General features: G+C 38.9%; 1 protein-coding gene across 1 annotated transcript in view; it reads left to right on the forward strand.

Annotated features, from left to right (window-relative positions):
- The window catches only part of Ube2u (ubiquitin conjugating enzyme E2 U), a 50,151-nt gene that overhangs the window by 12,262 nt on the left and 13,374 nt on the right, over positions 1–24,515 (forward strand). Inside the window, exons 5-6 of the mRNA XM_045149155.1 lie at positions 9,760–9,880; positions 12,632–12,661. Coding sequence (XP_045005090.1) covers positions 9,760–9,880; positions 12,632–12,661 — 151 coding nt within the window. The remainder of the gene's footprint in view (positions 1–9,759; positions 9,881–12,631; positions 12,662–24,515) is intronic.

The raw sequence follows: 24,515 nt of genomic DNA on the forward strand, positions 1-24,515 counted from the left end.
CTCTCGCTCTCTCTCTTTCTGAGTTTTTTTTTTTTTTTTTTTTTGAGGCAGGGTCTCACTCTAACACAGGCTTACCTGGAACTCACTGTGTAGCCCCAGGATGGCCTCAAACTCATGGAGATACTCTCATCTCTGCAAGGTCTGTGTAGCCCAAGCTGACCTTGAATTCATACAGGTATGTACCACCACACCTAACTGAACACTTTCTTTAATTTTTTAATTATTCAACACATGATATTAAAATGAATAATGCATATTTAAATGATTAAAGAATTTAAGCAAACTAATATAAATCAAGATTTCTATATCAAGACTATAAAATGGAACTTTAGTCACTTATTTTTAATAATCAAAGAATATATATTTTATAAAAGGAGAAAACAAGTGCTTGGATGGTTTCAACAACTGTTACCAGGCTTTATTTTGGCTCCTAATGTGATTTCCCAACACTGAATAAGTCTTTTAGGTGCTTTCTCATCTTAAACCCTGCCTCCCTCAGACAGCTGAATCCATAAAATATTTGGCTTCATCCTGTGTTCTGACAATGACTTTCTCATATAAGTGTTCATATCAAACTCAGTTAATAGTGAAATCAAATATTATTTCCTCTCCTCAGAATGCTAGTTTCCCAAATGCCACCTTTACTCCTGGGCTTATGTCTGTTCATGCAGTCCTCCATCTATGTTATTTCTTACCTCTTATCTGATGCTAGAATTATCATTTTAGAGGTATTGTTTTGACTGATATTTCTTAGCAGTAAATTCTCCAGGGAGCTACCCATCACCAATAATACCTAGCTTTATACTATTAAATTCTATCTAGAATATTTAGAGAATAACATATTTTGACTTAATTAGATTTTTCAACACAAAATGATAATACAATATTTCTCTGTTATTGTTGAAAATAAAATGTTTTTTGAGTAGTCATCTTAATAGTAAAATGTGTGCTGTCTTTTGGAAAGATTCAGTGTTCTGTTTATTCACTCAACAAATCTGGATTGAGTATCCCCCTATGTGAAGCTGTATTCCAGTAATATTTTAGTTAAACCTTTTAAGAAGTGATGTTCAGATATCTGGGACTGATCTTTTGAACTTCAAACTGAGGCATGTCTCTGTTTCACCCAAAGTAGAAGCTACCTTAAGAATAGTAAACACGAATGTTCTGAAGTGTAATAACTGGAGAAAGCTGGAATGTACAGGTGAAAAATTTGAACTGCAGAATTACTTAATAAAAGGAAAATAAGAGGCTCTGAGATTAGATTGCTTGCTTCCTGTCTTATTTCTCTCATTCCATGAACCACTGGACAAGTTTCTTCACTTCTCAATGCCTGATTTCTTTAGCAACACATGGGCAGTTATTAAGAGCTACCTCCTATAACTCATTAAAATGAAGTTAGCTAATGCATGTAAAGCACTAAGAAGCACAGAGTGCAACAGATAATGGTTGATTTAGTGCATGATGGCTTTTTATATTAACCAGGAATGCAAAGTGTCCACAAGTGCTGACAAGTGTGTCTTAAGTAGCCAATAGATAGCATGGTTGATTTTTTATTTTCCAAATATATAAATTAGGCAAATATTAACATACTATAAAGGAAAAAGAAAGTCACTAATATTCATCCAGAAAAAAAAACAAACCTCTTAACTACTGTATTTGTATTTCCTTCTGCTCTTCCACTGGTTCTCACATTCTCTGCAAGGTAAGTCCTACCCAGTTTTATCATACAGCAGGGAACTTGCTTCTCATAGTTAGACTTAGACTATCCCTAACACACCATGAAACCTGCTTCCATTTACATCTTCATGCTTCTCTGAACTCACATTGCCTGGTATAATTCAGATCAAAAAGAATTTATAGAGTTGTAAACTCTTAACACTACAAACCCAACTAGTCCTGGGCCTTACATCATGCCCAGACAGTTCTCCATCCACTGGCCACCCATTTTCTCCTTCCTGTCCTCAGAGTGTCTGCCAAGTGGCTCTTGATAATGTCACAGATTAAGTGCGCCTTCCTACAGGACAATCTTTTTGGATTTCTTGTCCTAGAGTGAGACTTGTGGCTGTGGGTAGGGCACCTCCTCTGCCACATACCCATCTGCCTCTAAGCAGATGTCTATTTGAGCACTGCAGTGTGACAATGCACACACCCTTTCCTGTCTGCCTTCATAGACTGTGCACACAGGCAGTGAGCCATCCATTCCCCAGTACTTACCCAGGGTAAGACTGACAAAAATGAATGAATTTTTACCTTGTTGCAATTGTGTGTGTGTGTGTGTGTGTGTGTGTGTGTGTGTAACAGTATAATGTATGTTTTTCTCAACCTAACTTTTTTTTTTTTTTTTTTTGGTTTTTCAAGCTACAGTCTCTCTCTAGGCCAGGCTGACCTGGAATTCACTCTGTAGTCCCAGGATGGCCTGAAACCCATAGCAGTATTCCTACCTCTGCCTCCAGAGTGCAGGGATTAAAGGTGCATGCCACCATGCCTGGCTTCACATAACATTTTATTTCAACAGCTATTTGACTGCAATCAATATTCTGATGGCTACTCAGTGTTCTTGTGGTAGTCAAGGCCACCCATTGGAATTTCATGTATGTGTGAAAACATTCAGTGTAGAAGCTGCCTGTGTCCACTGAACACTGAAATGTGGTCACTATTACTGAGAGATGGAGTTTTCATTTAAATTTAAATAAGGTATATTGAAAGTATTACCTGTGACTAAGTGTCTGCTGGTAATAGACAATACAAATAAAACAATAATTATTGAGTTTTTTCTTTTGACTAAAAAATGAGATATATCTGTAATTATCATATTATTGTTCAAGGGGATGGTTCTTTCAATATTGTTTAAATATTTTTTAGTGTTTTGTTCATTTTTATTTTTTCTTTTTAGTTATGGACATACTCAGTGTGTAAACAGCACATGTTGGTACCATTGTTAGCCTCCTCCTTGTCCTCCCCTCCCTGAAGGTTCCCTCCTCATTGGGGATTGTGGGTGTTGCATTGTGGTGGTAGCCATCAGTTATGGGGAAGAGGCAATGTCTCTGTGCATAATGTCCCAACTTGTGGCTCTAACATTTTTTACACCCCCTCTTCCACAAATTTCCCTGAGCCATATTGGGTTCATTTTAGATCTACTTCAGTGATGAGGTCTTGGGAGCATCTGTGTCTACAGGTAGCTGGTATGCTAGGAGTTGAGTGTTCTCTGTGTCTATCTCCTTCACCCTTGTGCTGATACCAGGTTCACCAAGAAAGCAGCAGTCTTGCTTATTTCCCCAATTACTCTATGGGTTCATCTGGGGCCTAGTGAGGTGCAATGGGCTGATTCTCTCCTCAGGTTCTGTGTCCATCTGAAAAAGAGAAGCAGAATCTCCAATGGAGAGTGAAGTCAGCACCAGATCAATGGGATAACCATTATTATTTTAAAGAGAATTTAATAAGTGTAGGCCCTCTTGTAGCCCAAGTTGGTGGGAGCATGATATTGGAGAGTGAACTCACTTTTTGGATATGATTCTGACTTGTTTCCCAGTTCCAGCTATGGGTTCCATTCCACTGAGCAGATCTGTTAGCCAGTTCAAGAGCAGTTGGTTACCCATTATGGCTGTATACCACTATTGCACGTGGGTAAGCATCACATCAGGTTGTTTGCTGCTGAGTAGCTTAGACCATGAGTTGCTTGGACAGATGTTGGCCATTTTCCCCCAGTTGCTCATGTAGCACCTTCTGGCACTAGACAAGCTAACTATCTGGGGACTGTCTCTCTTCCAGATTCCAGCCAGGTCTCTATATGTTCCATACCAACAGCATATGATGTCTTCAGCAGTAGGGTCTTACCATTAACCTTTGGTGGGTAAACAAATGCTCTGACAGAAGTCTGTCTTCTTTAGGGAAACATTATAGATCTCTCTGATCAACAGCTCATTGTGGATGTTAACTGCATCCTGGTACTAGGAGTTACAGGCCAGTGCCAAGGGAAAATTAGAAAAATATAGGTAATATAAAAGACAAAGAGAGGAGAGAGAGAAAGAGAGAGAGAGGGAAACAGGAGAAGAGTAAGGATAGTCTTCATCATATCCTCTCCAGGGCCCTTCGATTCAGGTGTTCCCTCTAAGGACCTGATGAAAGTTGAACCTTTTAGTCAGTCTTTCAAGATACAGGATTTTATTGTACCAGTTCTAATTGGGTCTGGTTTTGTGTCCCTCCACACCCTTACCCTCTGCTCCCACCGCACCCTCCCTGTTGTCCAGTCCTCAAGATGCCTATTAGGTATGTCAGCATCTCGGGCAGATCAATGTTAGGAACCACAGATGAGTGAGACCGTGCGACAATTGTCTTTCTGTGATTGGGTGAGTTTGCTGAGAATGATCTGTACCAGGTGTGACCATTTTTCTTCAAATTTCATGTGTCATTTTTCCTTACTGCTGTGTACAATTACATTGTGTAGATATACCACATCTTAGTTATCCATTCATCTAATGATAGACATCTGAGTTGATTCCAGTCTTAGCTGTTATGAATTGAGCAGCTATAAATGTAGTTGAGCAAATCTCTCGGAACTGAGTAAGCTAATAACTGGGTCTGTTAACTTGATAGTAAACCTTTATAGGAGACTCCGTATTGCTTTCCATAGTGTTTGTACCATCTTACATTCCCACCAACAGTGAACGAGTGTTCCTATTTCTCCACATCCTCACTAGCATTTGTTTTCATTTGATTTTTTAATGTTTGCTCTCCTTACTGTGGTAAGGTGGACTCTCATAGTTGTTTTAATTTTCATTTCCCTGATGATTAGGGATGTTGAACATATTCTTAAATGTGTGTTTGTCATTTGTATTTCTTCCTCTGAGAACTTCCTGCTCAGTTCTCTGCCCCATTTTGTGAGTGGGTTGTTTGACATTTTTCTGTTTAGAATTTTGAGTTCTTTCTAGAAATTAGGCTTCTGTCAGTTGTATAACTGGCAAATATTTTCTCCCATTCTGTGGATAATCTATTGGCTCTGCTTAGGGTATGTTTGTGAAAAAACTTTTCAGCTTCATGAGACCCCTGAGTGATTGTTTAATTTCCTGAGCTACTGGTGTTTTGTTCAGGAAGTCTTTTCCCAATCCTGTATCATGGAAAGATCCTCCTATTTTTAATTCTAGTAGTAGCAGAGTTTCAAGTCTTATGTTGAGGTCTTTGATCCATTTGGACTTGATTTTTGTGCATGGCAAGATGTGTGGACCTAGTTTCATTTTCCTGCATATGGTTATCTGGTTTATCCAGTACCATTTGTTGAAGATGCTGTCTTTTTTTCACATTGTTAGGGCCTTTGTTGAATAACAAGTAGCTGTAGTTACTTGACCCAAAGTCTGAGTCCTCAATTCTGTTCCATTGGTCTATGATCCTATTTTTATGCCAGCACCATGTTGCTTTTGTTACTATGGCTTTGTATTATAGCTTTAGATCAGGTATGGTGATGCCTCCAGAAGTGTTTCTTTTGCTGAGGATGTGCTTGGATATCTGAGGCCTTCTGCTATTCCATGTGAATTTTGAGATTTTTTTTTTCCTATCTCTGTGAAGAAAAATGTTGGGATTTTTATTGGTATTGCATTAAATCTGTATATTGCTTTTGGTAAGATTGCCATTTTCACAATATTAATTCTGCCTATCCAGTCTTTCCATTTTCAAATCCTCCTCAATTTCTTTCTTGAGTGTTTTTAATTTTTTCATTATATAAGCCTGTCACATCCTTGGTTAATGTTATTCCAAGGTATTTCATTCTTTTTTTTTTTTTTTGGTTGGTATTGAAAATGGGACAATGTTGATAATTTCTTTATCTGTATCTTTGTCTGTTGCATATAAAAAAAGGCTATTGATTTTGTATCCTGATACTTTGCTGAAGGAGTTAATCACCACCTTTAAGAGTTTTGACATGGAGGTTTTCAGGTCACTTATGCATAGAATCTTCTCATATGTGAATAGGGCTAACTTAACTTCTTTCTAATTTGTATCCCTTTTATTTCTTTCTCCTATCCTATTGCTTGAGCTAGGACTTTTAGTACTATGTTGAAGAGCAGAGGTGAGAGTGGACACCCCTGTCTTGTTCCTGATCTCAATGGGAATTCCTCCAGTCTCTCTCCATTAAATATTTTGGCTTTAGGAGCTTTATATACAGCCTTTATATTATGTTGAGATATAAACCATCCATGCCTATTCTCTCCAATGTTTTATCAAGAAGTGATGTTGTATTTTGTCAAAGGACTTTTCTGCATCTATTGAAATGATCATGTGGTTTTTGTGTTTAAGCTAATTTATGTGGTGTATTACATTGATAGATTTCCATATATTGAGCCAACCTTGCATCCCTGGGATAAAGCCTACTTGATCAAGGTGGATAATGCTTTTGACATGTTGTTGACTTTAGTTTGCAAGGATTTTGTTCAGGATCATTGAATTTCATCAGGGAAATAGGCCAGTAGTTTGCTTTTCTTGTGGCATCTCTGCCTGGTTTTGGAATTAGGGTGATACTAGCTTCATAGAAGGAGTTAGGGAGATTTCCCTGTTCTCCAATTGTGTGGCACAGGAAGATTGGTTTGAGTTCTTCCATGAAGGTTTGATAAAGTCAGCTGAGAAGCCATCTGGTCCTGGACTCTTCTTTTTGGGGAGGTTTTTGGTTACCCTTTCAATCTCAATGGGTGTGATAGGTTTATTTAGGAGATTAATCTCTTCAGATTTTAGCCTTGGTAGGTGGTATGTGTCCAGGAATTCATCCATTTCCTCCATATTATCCAGTTTTGTGTAGTATAGGTTTTTGAAATAAGTCCTGATGAGTCTCCCAATTTTTCTTATGTGTGTTGTGATATCTCCTTTTTCTTTTCTAATTTTGTTAATTTGAAGCATCTTTTTTTTTTTTGTTTGATCAAATTGGCCAGGGTTTATCAATTTGTTTATTTTTTCAAAGAACTATCTCTTTGTTTCATCAGTTTTCGTAATTGTTTTCTTAGTTTCCAATTCATTAATTTCTGCCCTGATCTTAATTATTTCTTTCCATATGGAGATTTTGGGGTTGGATTCTTTTTGGTTTTCCAGTGCCTTTAGGTGGATGGTTAGGTTATTGATTTGGGATCTCTATGTCTTTATTATGAAGGCATTTAGTGCAATGAATTTTCCCCTAACAACTGCCTTCATAGTGTCACATAACTTTTGGTACAATGTGTTCTCATTGTCATTCAATTCTAGAAAATTTGCAATTTCATCTGCTACCCATTTATTGTTGAAAAGTGTGTTGTTCAGTTTCCAGGAGCTGATGGGATTCCTGGCACATCTTTTGTTGTTAATTTCTAGCAATATAGCACTGTGATCTGATATCATGCAGGAAATTATGTTGATCTTCCTAAATATGGAGGCAGGCTTGATGGCCCAGTATATGATCTATTTCAGAAAAGGTCATGGGCTGCTGAGAAAAATGTGTAATCTATGGATTTGGGGTAGAATGTCATGAAAATGTCCATTAGGTCTAACTGATCTATGGTGTTATTGAGTTCTCTTACTTCCCTGTTAATTTTCTGTTTGGATGATCTACCTATTGCTGATAGTGGAGCACTGAAGTCCCCAACTGTGATGGTGTTGGTGGTTATTTTTATTTCATTGTCAAGTAGGTTTTGTTTTATGAATTGTGGTACACCTCTATTTGGTTCATAAAGATTGATGATTGTGATATCCTCTTGCTGGGATCATGACCTTGATAAGTAAGAAGTGGCCTTCTTGGTCTTTTTTGATTACTTTTGGTTTGAAGTCCATTTTATCCCATATTAGTATAGCTATGCCTGCTTGTTTCTTATTTTCATTTGCTTGGAATATCATTTTCTACCCTTTGACCCTGAGGAGGTGTCTGTCTCTAGTGGTGAGATGGGTTTCTTGAAGATAGCAGATTGAGGGATATTACTTTCTGATCCACCCTGTTAGTTTATGTCTCTTGATGGGTGAATTAAGGTCATTAATGTTTAGGGTAATAACTGTAAGGTTTGATTTAATCCCTGCCATATTGTGGTGGTTTATGTGGTTTATTGTTTTCTTGGACTTTATAGTTTTTTTGTGCCTTCTCTGAGTCTGGTTATTGTGATCTGCTTCTTGTAGGCACTTGAAGATGGTTATTTGACTCTTCTGTATGAAGAATTTTCTTAAGTACTCTCTGTAGGCTTGGCTTTGTATTCATATAGGTGTAAAGCTGACTTTTATGGAAAGTTTTTGTTACACCATCTAATATGAGGGTTCCTTTTGCCGGATAGAGTAGTTTGGGGTTGGAAGCCATAAGTTCTTAGACTTTGCAGTGCTACATTCCAGGCCCTTCTGGCTTTCAGAGTTTCCATTGAGAAGTCTGAAGTAATTCTGATGGGGTTACCTATATATGTATTGTGCTGTTTCTCCCTAACTGCTTTTAGGACTTTCTCTTTGGTATCAACATTTAGGCCTTTTCATGACCTTTAAGTCAGAATTGCTCACCTTTACTTGCATCTATGCTATAGGTATTATAATTGTAATGCATACAGTAGTTGTTTTAATGATATGCTATTATGTAGATTGCATGTTTTAACATATAATGTTCAAAATACTGAATTATTAAATAATAAAGATTTACAGTTTGGGATAAGACAACTTTGAAGTGACAGGTAGATCATAGTCTAGCAGATCAGTTCTGGTTACCACTAGTCTTCTGTTTGGCCTAGCGGCATAGACACTGTAGCATGTGGAATTTTAAAGATGTCTCCCAAGACTTGCATGCTAACATCAAGCAGGTACTAACATAGGAGGTAGTGTGCATTGATTGCATGTATAATCATAGTTGTTTATCAGCTGACCTTAAACTAGAAAGGCTCTGGATGGTGCAAAATATTCATGAGACCATAACAATAAAAGGTGCAAGAGACAGAGCTGACACTGGAAGAAGGGATGCAGCAGAGGGGATGTCAGAAAGATTGGTCCTAGTGCAGCTGGCCCTGGGATCTAAAATGTCAAGTGTGAGGACTGGAGATAGGTAGATATGTGGAAGGAGAAGGTGATGCTCAGCTAACAGCCCAGAAAGAAATGGGGATCACAGTCCTACAATAGCACGAAATTGAATTCAGCCAACCCCATTGCATGAGCTTGGAAACAGACTCATGCCAGGTCTTCTGATAACAACCAGCCAGTTGATACCATGATTTGGATCTTGGTAATGCTTAAAAGGGAAAGTGGTCCAAACATCTTAGCTTTTAAGTTAAATTAAATGCACATCATTCTATGATGCCAGCATGTGTCAGTTGGGTGCAGCAATTATAGAAAATTATTACAGATATGAAATCAATCATGTGATGTTCTGGAGCAACACTGAAGCAAGTGCAAGCCTGTTTGTTTATCCATGATCTAATTGTGGTCTCATGCTCAGATGCACAGTTTTATTTCTTAACCTCTGTAATGGAAAACTTTCATTGTTCCCTAATGTTTAGTTCATTTTACATAAAAATCCAATTTAAATTTATTTGATAGGAACAAATGTTATAGCAGAAGACTTTTGCTTTGATCTAGTGTTTGGATCATGAATATACAGTGTAAAGCCAAGATATATGGCTAACTTCCTGGGAAGATCTGTGTCTCATGTCATTCTTGTACCCAAATCCAGGCTGTACATAGTAGGAATTTAATAAATGCTTCTTGAGAGTCCACATATATTTGTTTGTCATTTTTCTCTAAGAAAAAAAATGTCCTCTTAAAAACCTGTGTATTGTATGTGTTTACTTTTAGGTACTACTTTCTAACCCAAGCCTAGAAAAGCCAGTGAATTTAGAGGCAGCCCAAATACTGATGAAAGATGAACCTACATACAGAATGATAATTGAAAAACTTTTCAAGGAGCACTTAAAAAGTAAGACATGCATGCATGTTTTTATTAGCATTTATGCATGAAAAAATTAAGGCAAATAAATGATTGAGCACATAACTGATATGTAAGGGAATATGTGCACATTTTCTCTATTTGAAGTCATGAAATGACACTCAGCTCTCCATACCACAGCTGTCAAATCAATCAGGGTGCTCCTTTTAAAGAATATTCAGTTCATGTCTTTACATGGTATGGTCATATGGATAGTAGCAATTGAAACTCATTTTCCCATCATATTATTATGACATCTAATTTTAATTCTTATGCCTAGAATAGATATTTCCCAGGCCTTGAGTACCCCAGATATTACTGATCTGGGCCTACTTTCCTCTTCATTAACAAGATATCCAGCATTTTCTTCTGAAACATTTGCTTTCCAGATATTCTTTCGAATAGTCCTTATAGAGATGGCACCTGCTTTGCTGTTGATATCCACTGGACCCTGCCAGCAGTCTCCTCGCTCTCACGTGAGCTGACTCCTAGCTCCATTCTTCCATGGTCTCTGAGCTTTGTGTCCAGAAATAGAGCCCAGAGAGGGTTCCCACAGATAGCATAGAAGCACAGCTCTTTTCTGTATATCTTGGCCCTCCTTGAAGTACACAGCAAAGTAGCTGGCCCCATTGCTTTCCCAAACATCTGGCTTTTATCTCTTTGAACTTTTTGTTTGTTTTGTATGTTTATGTATGTGTGGATATGTATGGGTATACCCACATGTCATAGCTCACATGTGGAAGTCAGAGAACCACCTCAGGGTGTTTGTCCTCCCCTTCTACCTTCTTTGCGAGACAGGAATTTCTGGAGACTTCTGGCTATCCCGCCCATTGACACAGGTGCACACTGGAATCACCCTCATGGCCCACTTTGCGTCTGGTTTCACAAAGGTGCTGGGGAATCAAACTCAGGCCAGCAGGCCTGCAAGCAAGTGCCTTTAACCAATGAGCAACCTCTTCAGCTCCTCTGTGATCTCTTTAAATGCTTCTCCTCTCAGATTTCTATTAGCTTTTCCTCAGTCATCGTCCAGGACCCCACACCCAAGTCCATTAGTGAGGTCTTGTATAATTATGGCCAAGTCCAATTTCTTCTCCTCCACAGGCTTTTGCATCTGATGCAAATCAGGCAGTATTGATAGACATGTTTCCCAGTATCTCCAAATGTATTCCTTTTGTGAGAGTTTCTTAAGCATTCTGTGACATTTTGAGGCTGGTTGGCATGCAGAGGAGCAATACTCTGTACCTAGCAGTAGTTTGCATCATTTCTTGCTGTATTGGAGTACTCATTTTCAGGAAGTGTTTGTGGGATGAATGAAAGAATGGTAAATATCACATAATCTTTATTTTGAGCCTACAATACTGCCATTACAAAGAAATAGTCTATACAACAAAGTGATGGTCATATGCAGGCAAATGGGTAAATGGTAATTTTGTAACTGTGTCTAAAGAATTTCCACATCATATGATTCATATAATAGATTCTAATTTTGTTCTACTATGCACTCTCTGCTGAGCATGGTGGCACACACCTGTAATCTCAGTATTTGGGAGGCAGGAGGGAAGTCTGGGCTACACAGCAAGACCCTGACCAAATAAACAAACAGGAAAATTAACCCTGAAGCCTACCTTCTTTATTTTTCCCCATAGGAGACATCACCCTTCATTCCTTTCAGTATTCCCAGTTTTGCATCAAACCATGTCCAAAAGCTGCCCAAGTCACCAAACTACCCAGTAAATGAAATGAACAAAAGGCAAATAAATCATTAGCAGTTTCCCCTACACTGTTTCACATGTGTTGGTGAAATGTGTGGAAATCCAAGACAGTCATAATGACCTGAGGCTTAAGGGTGGGAGAGTTCACAGATTTAGCAATAATGGCTGTACACTAGGTGGGAGGAAGTGGCAGGAAGCTTGCTCACTCTAGACTAGATGACAGTACTGCTGTGTGGAATTGTGTGACAAACTTTCTCCAGGGGAAGAAATTACTCATAAGCACTTATAGAAAGGGTCTGTACAAGAAGACTTTAATAATTGTCTCTTTTATTAGATATACATTTAGAACATAAATAAAGAGATCTACAAAAGCATAGGATGAATTATTATCATAGTTTTAAACAATGCAAAACTGGACCAAATGGTTAGCTGTGTAAATGAGAAACAAGACAACAATTTGTAAGGTCTGTGGAGGCATGAATCACAAATTAGAACTGTGTCTTCAGTGTCTAGTGTTGTATCTGACAGGAGGCACTGAGTAAAAATCTGTAGAATGAGTGAATGTAAAACCATCCTAGATTCAGTTCTACCTCATAGAGTTGACTAGTGTTTTCAAAGGCATTTAATCATCTTGTCATCACGGCCTCTTCCCCAGGGATGAGTCCAAGGATGAGGTACTGAGCTGAAGGCCATGGAGAACAGCAGAAGAGCAAGGCTTTCCCACTTTCCCTGTGCCTCCCAAGTTTAATAATGAATGTAATTCCTCCTTTTAGGGTCAAAAATATGAATTTGTAAGTATAAAATGGAAGCCTAACTTAATAGCTAAAATTTAACTCAATGAAAAGATTCTGAGGGAACTATTTGCTTAATGTGCATTATAAATCAATAATAGAAAAGAGACTTGTGCTAAGCTCTACAACATAATTTTGCCTCACTCTGGGGTGGGGAGTGTCATTGGGATACCATTATGCTCAGTGGGGACATTGCATGGTCCAGTCACTGAAGAAGTCATGTGAAATGATCCAAGCAGTGGTGAGGCTGCCTTCAGACATTGGAAGAGGTTTCTTTAGAAGGGAGATTTCTTCTGGATGATATCACCTTGAAGTCACTAAACCATGGTTTCATCTTCCAGATAATAGCCACTGAAGTCTAGAGTTTGCAAACTTGGTCCTACCTTATGCCAGAACATATCTTGAATACATCAGGTATGCTTTGCCATGATCAGTTTTATGGAATTAATTTGTTTCTCCTAAACCATGGCCCAGTATTGCTATGCAGTAATGTGAGTGCCTTGCATTTCCCAGAAACTCCTATGATGTCTGCCACCGCTACCTGGCCTGCCTTGGTGAGTGGGTAGATACCAAGATCTAAGCTCAGCTCAAGCGTAGTGGCCCAATGACTCTGTCATGTCCTGACAGGCTCTGCTCCCTGTGATGGACCCCAGTTTCCCTTACTGAGAGTGCTCACGTACCCCAGTGGCCTGGAGCCATCCTAGTGGAATTGTGTTTAGTGTATTTCAGTGCTCCAGTTTGTCAAGCAAACTAATTGTCATGTGGAAACCTAACTGCCTTTGTCTAGAAGCGTATAGTTACAGCACTCTTAATGGTGCTGTCAATAGGTCCCAGCTGGCCATTCAAAGGAGGAATTCTCTGACAGTGCAAGCTGTTTGAAAGGATGGACTACCTCTAGACAGGTGGTAAACTCCCTGTCCTAATGACATTCTTTATAACCACTGCCATTGATTTAACAGAGGAGAAATGTCCATTTTCCAGGGATGCTGTCAGAGAAGCTTCTTGCCTCATGTCAGGAATTGGACAAGTAACCTTTTGTTAAAATTTACTTTTATGGGCTAGAGGGATTGCTTAGTGGTTAGGGCTGTGGACTCAGACCTTTTGCTCTTGTATCCTGTCTGGCTACTGGGTACCAACATCCCTGTTCACCTGAGTCATAGAGTGCAAGGGCCAAAGGACAAAACTTGCTTTCTCCTCAATAAAACAGAGTCTCTCTAATATGGGTAGACAACAAAGCAAAAAAGCCAACAAAAAAGTCGGAAAACTGAGAGATCTCTACCAAGAATGCCTAGTCCTACAATGGAGGCTCCAATGAAATCATAGCCAACAGAAATTCATTCATAAAATGAAAATACAACAGCCAGTGAGACCCTGATCAAAATAATCACTGAACTGGAAGGAAACCATCAAAGAACCAACAATCATATCCATGAAATTGAACAGAATCATCTCCTAGAATGTTCAACTTTTGACTGTAGGTATAACTTGATTGAAGAAAAAGTAGAACCCTCAAAAGAGATATGAACAAATTGAAGGTGAGTCAACAAAAAGAAGAGCTCAATGACCAGTTGATTAAGCTTAATGAACACTTGATCAAATGCAAGAATGAATTCCAAGAAGAATCAAGAAAATCAGAACTAGAACTAAAATCATACCTCAAAAAAAGAGATGGGGCTGGAGAGATGGCGTAGCGGTTAAGTGCTTGCCTGTGAAGCCTAAGGACCCCGGTTCGAGGCTCGGTTCCCCAGGTCCCACGTTAGCCAGATGCACAAGGGGGCGCACGTGTCTGGAGTTCGTTTGCAGAGGCTGGAAGCCCTGGCGCGCCCATTCTCTCTCTCTCCTCTATCTGTCTTTCTCTCTGTGTCTGTCGCTCTCAAATAAATAAATAAATAAAAATTTAAAAAAAAAGAGATGGACACGATGCAAAATAATACCACAGAAAATGAAAATCAAATAGAAACTATAAAAAGCTCTCTAGAATAGAGTTATTCATGTGGAATACAGAACCTGTGACCTGGAAAACAAGACAGAAGAAATTCAATGGGAGTTCAAAGGTTGCTAACTTCCAAAAATCAAATAAAAAGAATATGAGGGAACTGTGGGATACCCTAAAATGACCAAGCATCCAGATCATAGGTATATCAGAAAGAGAGGAAATTCAGGCCAGAAGCATAGAGAAAATATTCAACAAAATTATTGAAGAAAATTTTCCAAATCTCTCAAAAGAGAGGCCCATCCAGATATAAGAAGCCCACAGGACACCAAGCAGACAGGACCAAAGAAGAAACTCTACAAGGCACATCACAGTTAAAACTCTTAACAATGAAAACAAAAGGAGAGTGTTAAAAGCAGCAAGAGAGAAACAACTCAAAACATACAAAGGCATCCCATCAGAATTATAACAGATTTCTCAGTGGAAACCCTGAAAGCCAGAAGAACCTGCAATGGAACACTTCAAAGTCTAAAAACTTATGGCTCCCAACCGAAGCTACTCTACCCAGCAAAAGTATCCCTCATAATAGATGGTGAAAGGAAAACTTTCCATGAAAAATGTCAACTCTATGATCCAACACAAGCACATCACAACCAAATATCTATATGCACCAAACATAGGTGCACCATAGTTTATAAAACAAAATCTACTCAACAATAAAACAGAAATAAATACCAACACCATCATAGTTGGAGACTTCAATACTTCAATATACAATATCATCAACAGAGAGATCATCCAAGAAGAAAATCAATAGGGAAATAATAGAGCTCAACAGCACCATAGATCAATTAGACCTAGTGGACATCTGTAGAACTTTCCACTCCAGCTCTACAGAATACACATTCTTTTCAGCAGCCCATGGAACATTCTCCAAAATTGACCATATATTAGGCCATAAACAATGCCTCCATAAAGTCAGGAAAATTATAGTAATTTTCTGCATCATGTCATATCACAATGCTTTAAAGCTACACAGTAACAATAAGAGACACATCAAGAACACCACCAACTCCTGGAGACTAAACAACACACTTTTAAAAAATGGGTCATGCCAGCTATAGCACTCCTAGGCATATATCTGAAGGAATCATCTCATTTCCTTAGAAGTACGTGCTCAACCATGTTTATTGCTGCTCAATTTATAATAGCTGGGAAATGGAACCAGCCTAGATGTCCCTCAACTGATGAGTGGATAATGAAGATGTGGCACATTTATACAATGGAGTTCTACTCAGCAGTAAAGAAAAATGAAGTTATGAAATTTGCAGAAAAATGGATGGACCTGGAAAGGATTATACTAAGTGAGGTAACCCAGGCCCAGAAAGCCAAGCACCACATGTTCTCTCTCATATGTGGATCCTAGCTACAGATGATTGGGCTTCTGCATGAGAATGAAAATACTTAGTAGCAGAGGCCAGTAAGTTAAAAAGTTGACATAAAGGGAAGAGAAAGGAAGGGAGGAGGGTACTTAATAGGTTGATATTGTATATATGTAAGTACAATGATTGAGATGGGGAGGTAATATGATGGAGAATGGAATTTCAAAGGGGAAAGTGTGGCGGGGGAGGGAATTTCCATGAAATATTTTTTTATAATCATGGAAAATGCTAATAAAAATTTAAAAATATATAAATAAAGATAATATTGGGCTGGAAAAAAATGGGTCATGGAAGAAATTAAAAAAGAAATTGTAAAATTTCTAGAATCAAATAGTATTGAAAATACAACCTACCAAAACTTATGGGACACAATGAAGGCAGTCATAAGGAGAAAATTCATATCCCTAAATGCCTTCATTACAAAGACAGAGAGATCCAAAATTAATAATCTAGCTGCCCACCCAAAGGCACTAGAAAATCAAGAAAAATCCAACTCAAAGAGCTCCAGATGGAAATAATCAAGATTAGAGCAGAAATTAGTGAATTGGAAACTAAGGAAACAATTTAAAAATTTGATGAAGAGCTGATTCTTGAAAAAATAAACAAGATTGATAAGCCCTTGGCCAATTTGGTCAAGCCAAAAAAAGAGATGCTTCAAATTAATAAAATCAGATATGAAAAAGGAAAAATCACTACAGACATCAATGAATTTGAAAGAATCATCAGGGCACACTTTCAAAACCTCTACACCACAAAATTGAATCTGGAAGAAATAGATGAATTCCTAGACACATACCAACTACCAAAACTAAACCCAGAGCAGATTGATCTCCTCTACAAACCTATCACATCCCTGCAGATTGAGAAGGTAATCAAAAACCTCCCCCAAAAGAAACATCCAGGAATGGATAGCTTATTAGCCAAATTCTATCAGACTTTCATTGAAGAACTGAAACCAATTTTTCTCAAACTGTTTCATGTAATGAGAGACCAGGGAGTCCTCCCCAACTCTTTTCATGAAGCTAGAATCACTGTAATACCAAAACCAGACAGAGATACAACAAGAAGAGAAAACTATAGACCTATATCCCTGATGAACTTAGATGCAAAGATCCTGAAAAAATTCCTTGCAAACCAAATTCAACAACACATCAAAAGCATTATCCACTTTGACCAAGTAGGCTTCATCCCAGGGATGGTTCAATATATGAAAATTGGTCAGTGTAATACACCACATAAATAAACTTAACCATAAGGACCATATGATCATCTCAATTGATGCAGAGAAGACCTCTGACAAAATACGATACTATTTCATGATCAAAACACTGGAAAGAACAGGTGTGGAGGGTTTACTTCTCAACACAATAATGACTATATATAAAGCTCCTAAAGCCTAAATAATACTTAATGGGGAAAGGCTCAAGGAGTTCCCACTGAGATGGGAAACAAGACAGAAGTGGCTACTCTCACTATTGCTCTTCAACATAGTACTGGAAGTACAAGCCCAAGCAACAAGACAGGAAAAAGAAATCAAAGGAATTCAAATTGGAAAGGAAGAAATCAAGTAAGCCCTATTTTCAGATGACATGATCCTATATGTAAGTGACCCTAAAGTCTCCATCCCAAAACTTCTTAAAGGTGATTAATTCCTTCAGTAAAGTAGCAGGATACAAGATCAATTCACAAAACCCAATAGCTTTTCTATATGCAAAGGACAAATGTACAGAGGAAAAAAAAAACAGTGAAGCTGTCCCATTTTCAATAACAACAAAAAATTAAATACTTTAGAATAACACTAACCAAGGATATGAAAAACCCATATAATGAAAACATTAAAAAACTCCAGAAAGAAGCTGGGCATGGTGGCACACGCCTATAATCCCAGCACTTGGGAGGCAGAGGTAGGAGGAGTGTGGTGAGTCCAAGGCCACACTCCATAGTGAATTCCAGGTCAGCCTAGGCTAGAGAGAGACCCTACCTCAAAAAAAAAAAAAAAAAAGCCTCCAGAAAGAAATCAAGGAGGATTTGAGAAGATGGAAAGACATCACATGCTCTTGCATAGGTATAATTAATATTATGAAAATGACAATTCTACCAAAAGCAATATACAGTTTTAACACAATACCAATAAAAATACCAGCATCATTCTTCACAGAGATTGAAAACTGATCTCAAAATTCATATGGAATGACAGCAGGCTTCAGATATCCAAACATATCCTCAGCAAAAAAAAAAAGAAAGAAAAAAACACCTCTAGAGATATTACCACACCTGATATAAAGGTATACTACAAAGCCATAGTGTCAAAAACAGCATGGTGCTGGAATAAAAACATAGACCAATAGAACAGAATTGAAGACCCAGACCTTAGGTCAAGTAACTACAGCTACTTGATCTTTGACAAAGTTGCCAGCAATGTAGACTTGAGAAAAGACACCATCTTCAACAAATGGTATTGGACAAATTGGATGACCATATGTAGAAAAATGAAATTAGATCCACTTATTTAGCCATGCACAAAAATCAAGTACAGATGGATTAAATACCTCAATATAATCCCTGGAACTCTTCAACTACTGCAAGAAAAAAAAAATAGGAGTCACTCTCTACAATATAGACTGGGAAAAGACTTCCTGAACAAAACCACAGTAGCCAAGGAAATTAAACAAGCACTCAACTAATGGGATCTCATGAAGCTAAAAAGCTTTTGCACAAAGAAACATACCATAAGCAGAGCCAATAGATTACCCACTGAATAGGAGAAAATCTTCGCCAGCTATACCACTGACAGAAGCCTAATATTTGGAATCTACAAAGAACTAAAAAAGCTAAACAATAAAAAAAAATCAAACAGACCACTCCAAAAGTGGGGCAGAGAACTAAATAGGGAGTTCACAGAGGAAGAATTACAAATGGCTAACGTACACTTAAGAAAATGTTCAGGGTTGGAGAGATGGCTTAGCGGTTAAGCACTGGCCTGTGAAGCCTAAGGACCCCGGTTCAAGGCTCGGTTCCCCAGGTCCCACGTTAGCCAGATGCACAAGGGGGCGCACGCGTCTGGAGTTCGTTTGCAGAGGCTGGAAGCCCTGGCGCGCCCATTCTCTCTCTCCCTCTATCTGTCTTTCTCTCTGAGTCTGTCGCTTTCAAATAAATAAATAAATAAAAATTTTTAAAAAAATTAAAAAAAAAAGAAAATGTTCAACATCGCAAACCATTAGGGAAATTCAAATTAAAACAACTATAAGATTTCACCTTACCCCAGTAAAGATAACAAAGATTAAAAAAATCAAATGAGGGGCTGGAGAGATGGCTTAGTGGTTAAGGCACTTGCCTACAAAGCCAAATGACCTGCATTCGATTCCCCAGGGCCCGTGTAAGCCAGTTGCACAAGGTGGCACATGTGTCTGGAGTTTGTTTGCAGAGGATGAAAGCCCTGGTGCACCCATTCTCTCTGTCTATCTGCCTCTCTCTCTCAAATAAATAAAATAAGTAAATGAAAACAAATGTTGGCAAAGATGTAGAGAAATAAGACACTCATTCACTGTTGGTGGGAATGTAAGCTGGTACAATCAGTATGGAAATCAATATGGAGACTCCTGAAAAGGATGAATACAAAGTTACAAAATTCCCTTACTGGGAATTTACCCTAAAAGCTCCACATCTCAGTTCAGAGATATTTGCTCAAACATGTTTGTAGCTGTTCAATTGATAGTAGCTAAGAACTGGAATCAGCCCAGGTGCCCATCAGTGGATGAATGGATAACCAGGATGTAGTAGGTATATCTACATGATGCAATTCTACTCAGCACTAAGAGAAAAATGACACAATGACATTTGTAGAAAAATGGTCAGACTTGGAACACATCATACTAAGTGAACTCACGCAATCACAAAATGACAATTGTCACATGGTCTCACTCATCTGCAGTTCCTAACCTAGACCAGCCTGAGTTGCTGACATATCTGAATGGCATCTTGACAATAGAGAGTGTAGAGCTTGGGGAAAGGAAAAGTGTGGGGGAGGACAGAAAACTGAACCCAAATTGAACTCATACCATAGAATCCTATATCCTGGAAGTTAGACTAAGAGGTTGAACCTTCAAGAGGACCTTACGGGTAGCACTTGAATTGAAATGCCCTGGAGAGGATGAGATGAAGCTTAAATCCTGAAATTTCTCCTGTTTCTCTCCCTCTCTCTCTTTTTGTCCTTTTCTTTTGTCTTTTCCTTGGCACTGGCCTGTAATTCCCTGCACAAAGACATGGTTAACATCCACAATGAGCTATTGATCAGAGAGACCTACAAGGTCTCCCAAAACAAACAAGACAGACTTCTGTCAGTGCACTTGATTACCCACCAGATGCTAATGGGAAGACCCTACTGCTGAAGACACCATATGCTGCCTGCTCAGACCTTGGAGAGACCTGCTTGGAATCTGGCAGAGAGACAGTCCCCAGACAATTAACCCATTTCATGCTGGAAGGCTCTACCTGAGCTACCAGGGGAAAGTGGACAACATTTGTCTCAGCAACTCAAAGTCTAAGTGATTTAGAAGCAAACAACCTAATGTGATGCTCACACAAGTGCAATAGTGGCACACAGCCATGGTGGGAAACCAACTGCTCTTGGATTGGATCTGCTCAGTGGAAAGGAAACCATATCTGGAAATGGGAAACAAGTCAGAATCATATCCAGATAACAATTTTGCTTTCCAATGTCAAGCTCCCACTAATCTTGGGCTATAAGAGAATCTACACCCTTTAAATTCTCTCTAAATTAATAATGATTATCCCATTTAACTGGTGCTGACTTCACTCGTTGTTGGAGATTCTGCTTCATTTTTTCAGATGGGAGCAGGACCGCAGGCAATAAACGGCCCAGTGCACCACACCCCAGTCTCAGCTGAACCCACAGAGGAACTGGAAAAATGAGCAAGAGTGCTGCTTTCTCAGTGAACCTGCAGAAGGGTGAAGGAAATAGATACTGAAGACACTCAACACCTACCAAAGCAGAGATCCAGAGGCTCCAAAAAGCCCATCACTTAAGCAGACTTAAAATGCACCCATCATGGCTCAGGGAATTTTGCAGAAGAGGTGTGGAAAGATTGTTAGTGCCCCAAGTTGGGATATTATGCATAGAGACATTGCCTCTCCCCCATAACTGACTGCTGTCTCCACAATATATGACCTACAATCCCTTTGGGGTTGACCTGCATCCCCAAGGAAGAGGTCCTCTTCGGAAAAGGGGCAGGGATGAGGGAAAGGATGGTACCAACATGTGTTGTTTACATACTAATTATGTCCATAGCTAATAAAAATATTTTTTAAAAAAGAATGAGTTTATTATAACTTTGAAGGACAAAGTTTGAAGGACTTGTTTTTTTAAAAAATTCTTATTTTGTCTTTGACCATTTTACACACTATCCCTCCCCCACATGACTCTCTTATCCATGATGGACTGGGTGAGGTTTTTAATGGAATGCAGCAACCTTAGAAGACTAATCTTTTCAATCTGTGTGTACTGCCACCTGGCGGCAGCAACAGCTCATAACACTCAGCATTTCTTTTGACAGGGGGCTGAGCTTTCTCTGCGCTGGTGTTTCTGAGATTTTTCAGTGTTAAATGTTATTTGTAGATTCCATCTTATAAACTACAAAAATAGGTCTCCTGCTTCTATTCACACCCACATTTCTCTTAGCTCATCCTGTGCATCACAGTTGAGACATGAATATCTTTTTTTCTTCTATAAATGGCTTAATTCCTTGTCTCTGTAAATCTATCATCTATCCTTCCCCTAAGTTTCTTCTTCCCTCACATTCACACTACCAGTTGTCGTCATTTTTTCTGTATGGTAGCCATTCTGAATGGAGTGGGATCAAATTTAAAAGCAGTTTAAATTTTAATTTCCCTGATGACTAAAGATGTTGAAAATTTGTTCAAGTATTTACTGGCTATTTGTATTTATTCTTTTGAGAACATCTATTTGGTTCAGAAGCCTGTTTATTGATTCAGGGATTTGATGCTGTGATGTTTAATTTTTGCAGCTTTTTATACCCCAGTATTAGTCCCTGTCTAATGCGTAATTGGCAAACTTTTCCTATCCTGCAGGCCTCTCTTCCTCTGGGGATCATGTCCATTTCTGTGAAGATGCTCTTTGTTTTCATGCAGTCAGTCCTATTTGTCAATTCTTGGGATGAGTTCCTATATTTTGGGGCTCTATTCAGAAAATCTTTGCCTATTCCCATATCTGGAAGTGTTTTTCATATGTTTTTCTGTATCAGTTCAAGTCTTATATTAAAGTCTCTTATCCTTCTTGAACTGATTCATGAGTAGGTTAAGGGATATGAATCTAGCTTCATGTAGAATCTAGCACATGTAGAAATCCAGGTTTCCCAGCACAATTTGTTGAAGAGGCTGTTACTTTTCCCAATGCATGTTTTTCATAGCTTTGTCAAAATTATGTAGGTGTAACATACTTCTGATTCCCATATTCTACTCCATTGGCCTATATGTCTCTTTTTGTACCAGGACCAAGCTGATTTTATTACTATAGTTCTGTAATATAATTTGAGATCAAACATTATGATATCTCCAACATTCTCTTTCTGCAAAAGATTGTTTTAGACTCAGGATATTTTGTGCAATAACTTTTAGCTTTAGGGTTTTTTTTTTTTAGTTTTGTGAAGAATGTTAGAATTTTGATGGGAACTGCAATGAATCTGGACATAGCCTTTGATGATATTGCCTTTTTTTTTTTTTTTTTTTCAAAGTAGGGTCTCACCCTAGACCAAGCTGACCTGTAATTCACTAGGTAGTCTCAGGGTGGCCTCAAACAGTGATCCTTTTACCTCTGCCTCCCTAGTGCTGGGATTAAAGGCGAGCACCACCATGCCCAGCTGATATTGCCATTTTTATCATACTGATTCTGCCCACCCACAAGATGGGAGGTCTTTCAATCCACTAGTGTCTTCATTGGTTTCTTTTTTCAAGGTAGGGTCTTGTTGTAGTCCAAGCTGACCTGGAATTCACTCTGTAGTCTCAGGGAGGCCTTGAACTCATGGTGATCTGGCAATCCTCCTACCTCTGTCTCCCAAGGCTGGGATTAAAGCCATGCACCACCACATCTGGGTATTTCTAGACATTTCAAAAGCAATTGTGAATGAGATGTTTTCCCTGTATTCTTTTTTATTCAGTGAGTCGATTACTGAAATGTAGAAAATCTACTGATTTTTGTATGGCAATTTTGTGTACTGCTACATTTCTGAAAGTGTCTATCATTTCTTTTCTTTTCATGTTTTTTTTTTTTTTTTTTGAGCTAGGGTCTCACTCTAGCCCAGGCTGACCTGGGATGCACTATGGAGTCTCAGGGTGGCCTCGAACTCATGGCAATCCTCCTACCTCTGCCTCCCAAGTGCTGGGGCACCACCACACCCAGCTTGAGTGTCTATCATTTCTAAGAGCTTTCTGGCAGCAGTGGCCTCACCTCACCAAGAATGCTTCCACCATCCATGATGGAATGCTAGGCCTAGTCTTGTGCAGAGAAGCGCAGCTGCTGTGAGTTCATGAGTGCCACCGCCACAGAAGTCCGTAAAGACAGCCTTCCACAACACTCCTCTCCATGCCTCAGCTCTGACATTCTTTCTACCCCATCTTGCTCAGTGCTCCCTGAGCTTTGGAGGGGTGACAGAAATGTTCTTAGCTCAGTATTTAATGGTAGATCCTCAAAATGGTACCTGATCTTTGCCTCCACTTGTGTATCATGACAATATAGTATCTCTCTCCTCTGCTAACCCAGTCATTCATTGTCGTTCCAACACCTGTGGCAGGCGTTGAGCTCATGGGTGCTGGGACTTGACCTGAGGCCAGGAGTTCCCAGTTTTCTTCTGGCTGACCTTCGGAAGCAGCGTCGATGGCCCCTCACTGTATTTGTCTTGCCTACCTCTCTCTTCCATTGTCTTTTCACTCCTTTCATGGCTTTCCAAAGATTGTTTCCTTCTTGACAAAGCCCATCTTTCCTTATTATGATTCTCATCTTAACCAACTCTCAGAGAAGCAGTCTCCAGTCTGCTATCTTACCCGGAAGTGATTGCTATTATTCTAGACACTTCCACCCTGTGACATGTGCCCTCTTCCTTTGCTCCTACATGGGCATCTCGGCCACAGGCATGAGGATGCTTTTTCCTGCTGCTGGCCAAGAGCCTGGCCAGATCTAGATCTCTCCTCTTCCTCATGGCTGTTTCATGCTTTCTGTTTATTGGACAGCATATCCCAAGGTCTTCCTAGGACAGAGAAGCTGAATCTTCATGACTTTACATGTGTAAAAGGCAATTATTCTACTCTCAAGTGCTCAAGGTTTGGCTAGGTCTTAGTTTGGAAATTATCTTCTTTCAGAAATGTAAAAGCAGGCTCACCTTCCTCCTAGTGATTCACATGTCCAGTTCCTCACACAGAACTTGTGCTTTCCTTCCAGAAACTTTTAAAATCATCTCATCATTCTCAGATACCCAAAATTTCTTGATAATGCTTCTTATTGTATCCTGCTGTTTCCCTCACCCCTTGCACCGTGAATTTATTAAACTATTGAAATCTCAGACTCTTAGTCTTCACATTTCTGTACTCAGAACTTCCCGTCTCTTCAGTAAGACTAATCATTACATTTCCATCATATAAAGAAACAAAGATGACTAAAAAGCTCAACAAAGGCACTTTAATAAAAACCAACATTCTAAACAAATACATGAGGAGAAA

This window comes from Jaculus jaculus, chromosome 5 (genome assembly GCF_020740685.1).
Source record: "Jaculus jaculus isolate mJacJac1 chromosome 5, mJacJac1.mat.Y.cur, whole genome shotgun sequence".
In the NCBI taxonomy this organism is placed as follows: Eukaryota; Metazoa; Chordata; class Mammalia; order Rodentia; family Dipodidae; genus Jaculus; species Jaculus jaculus.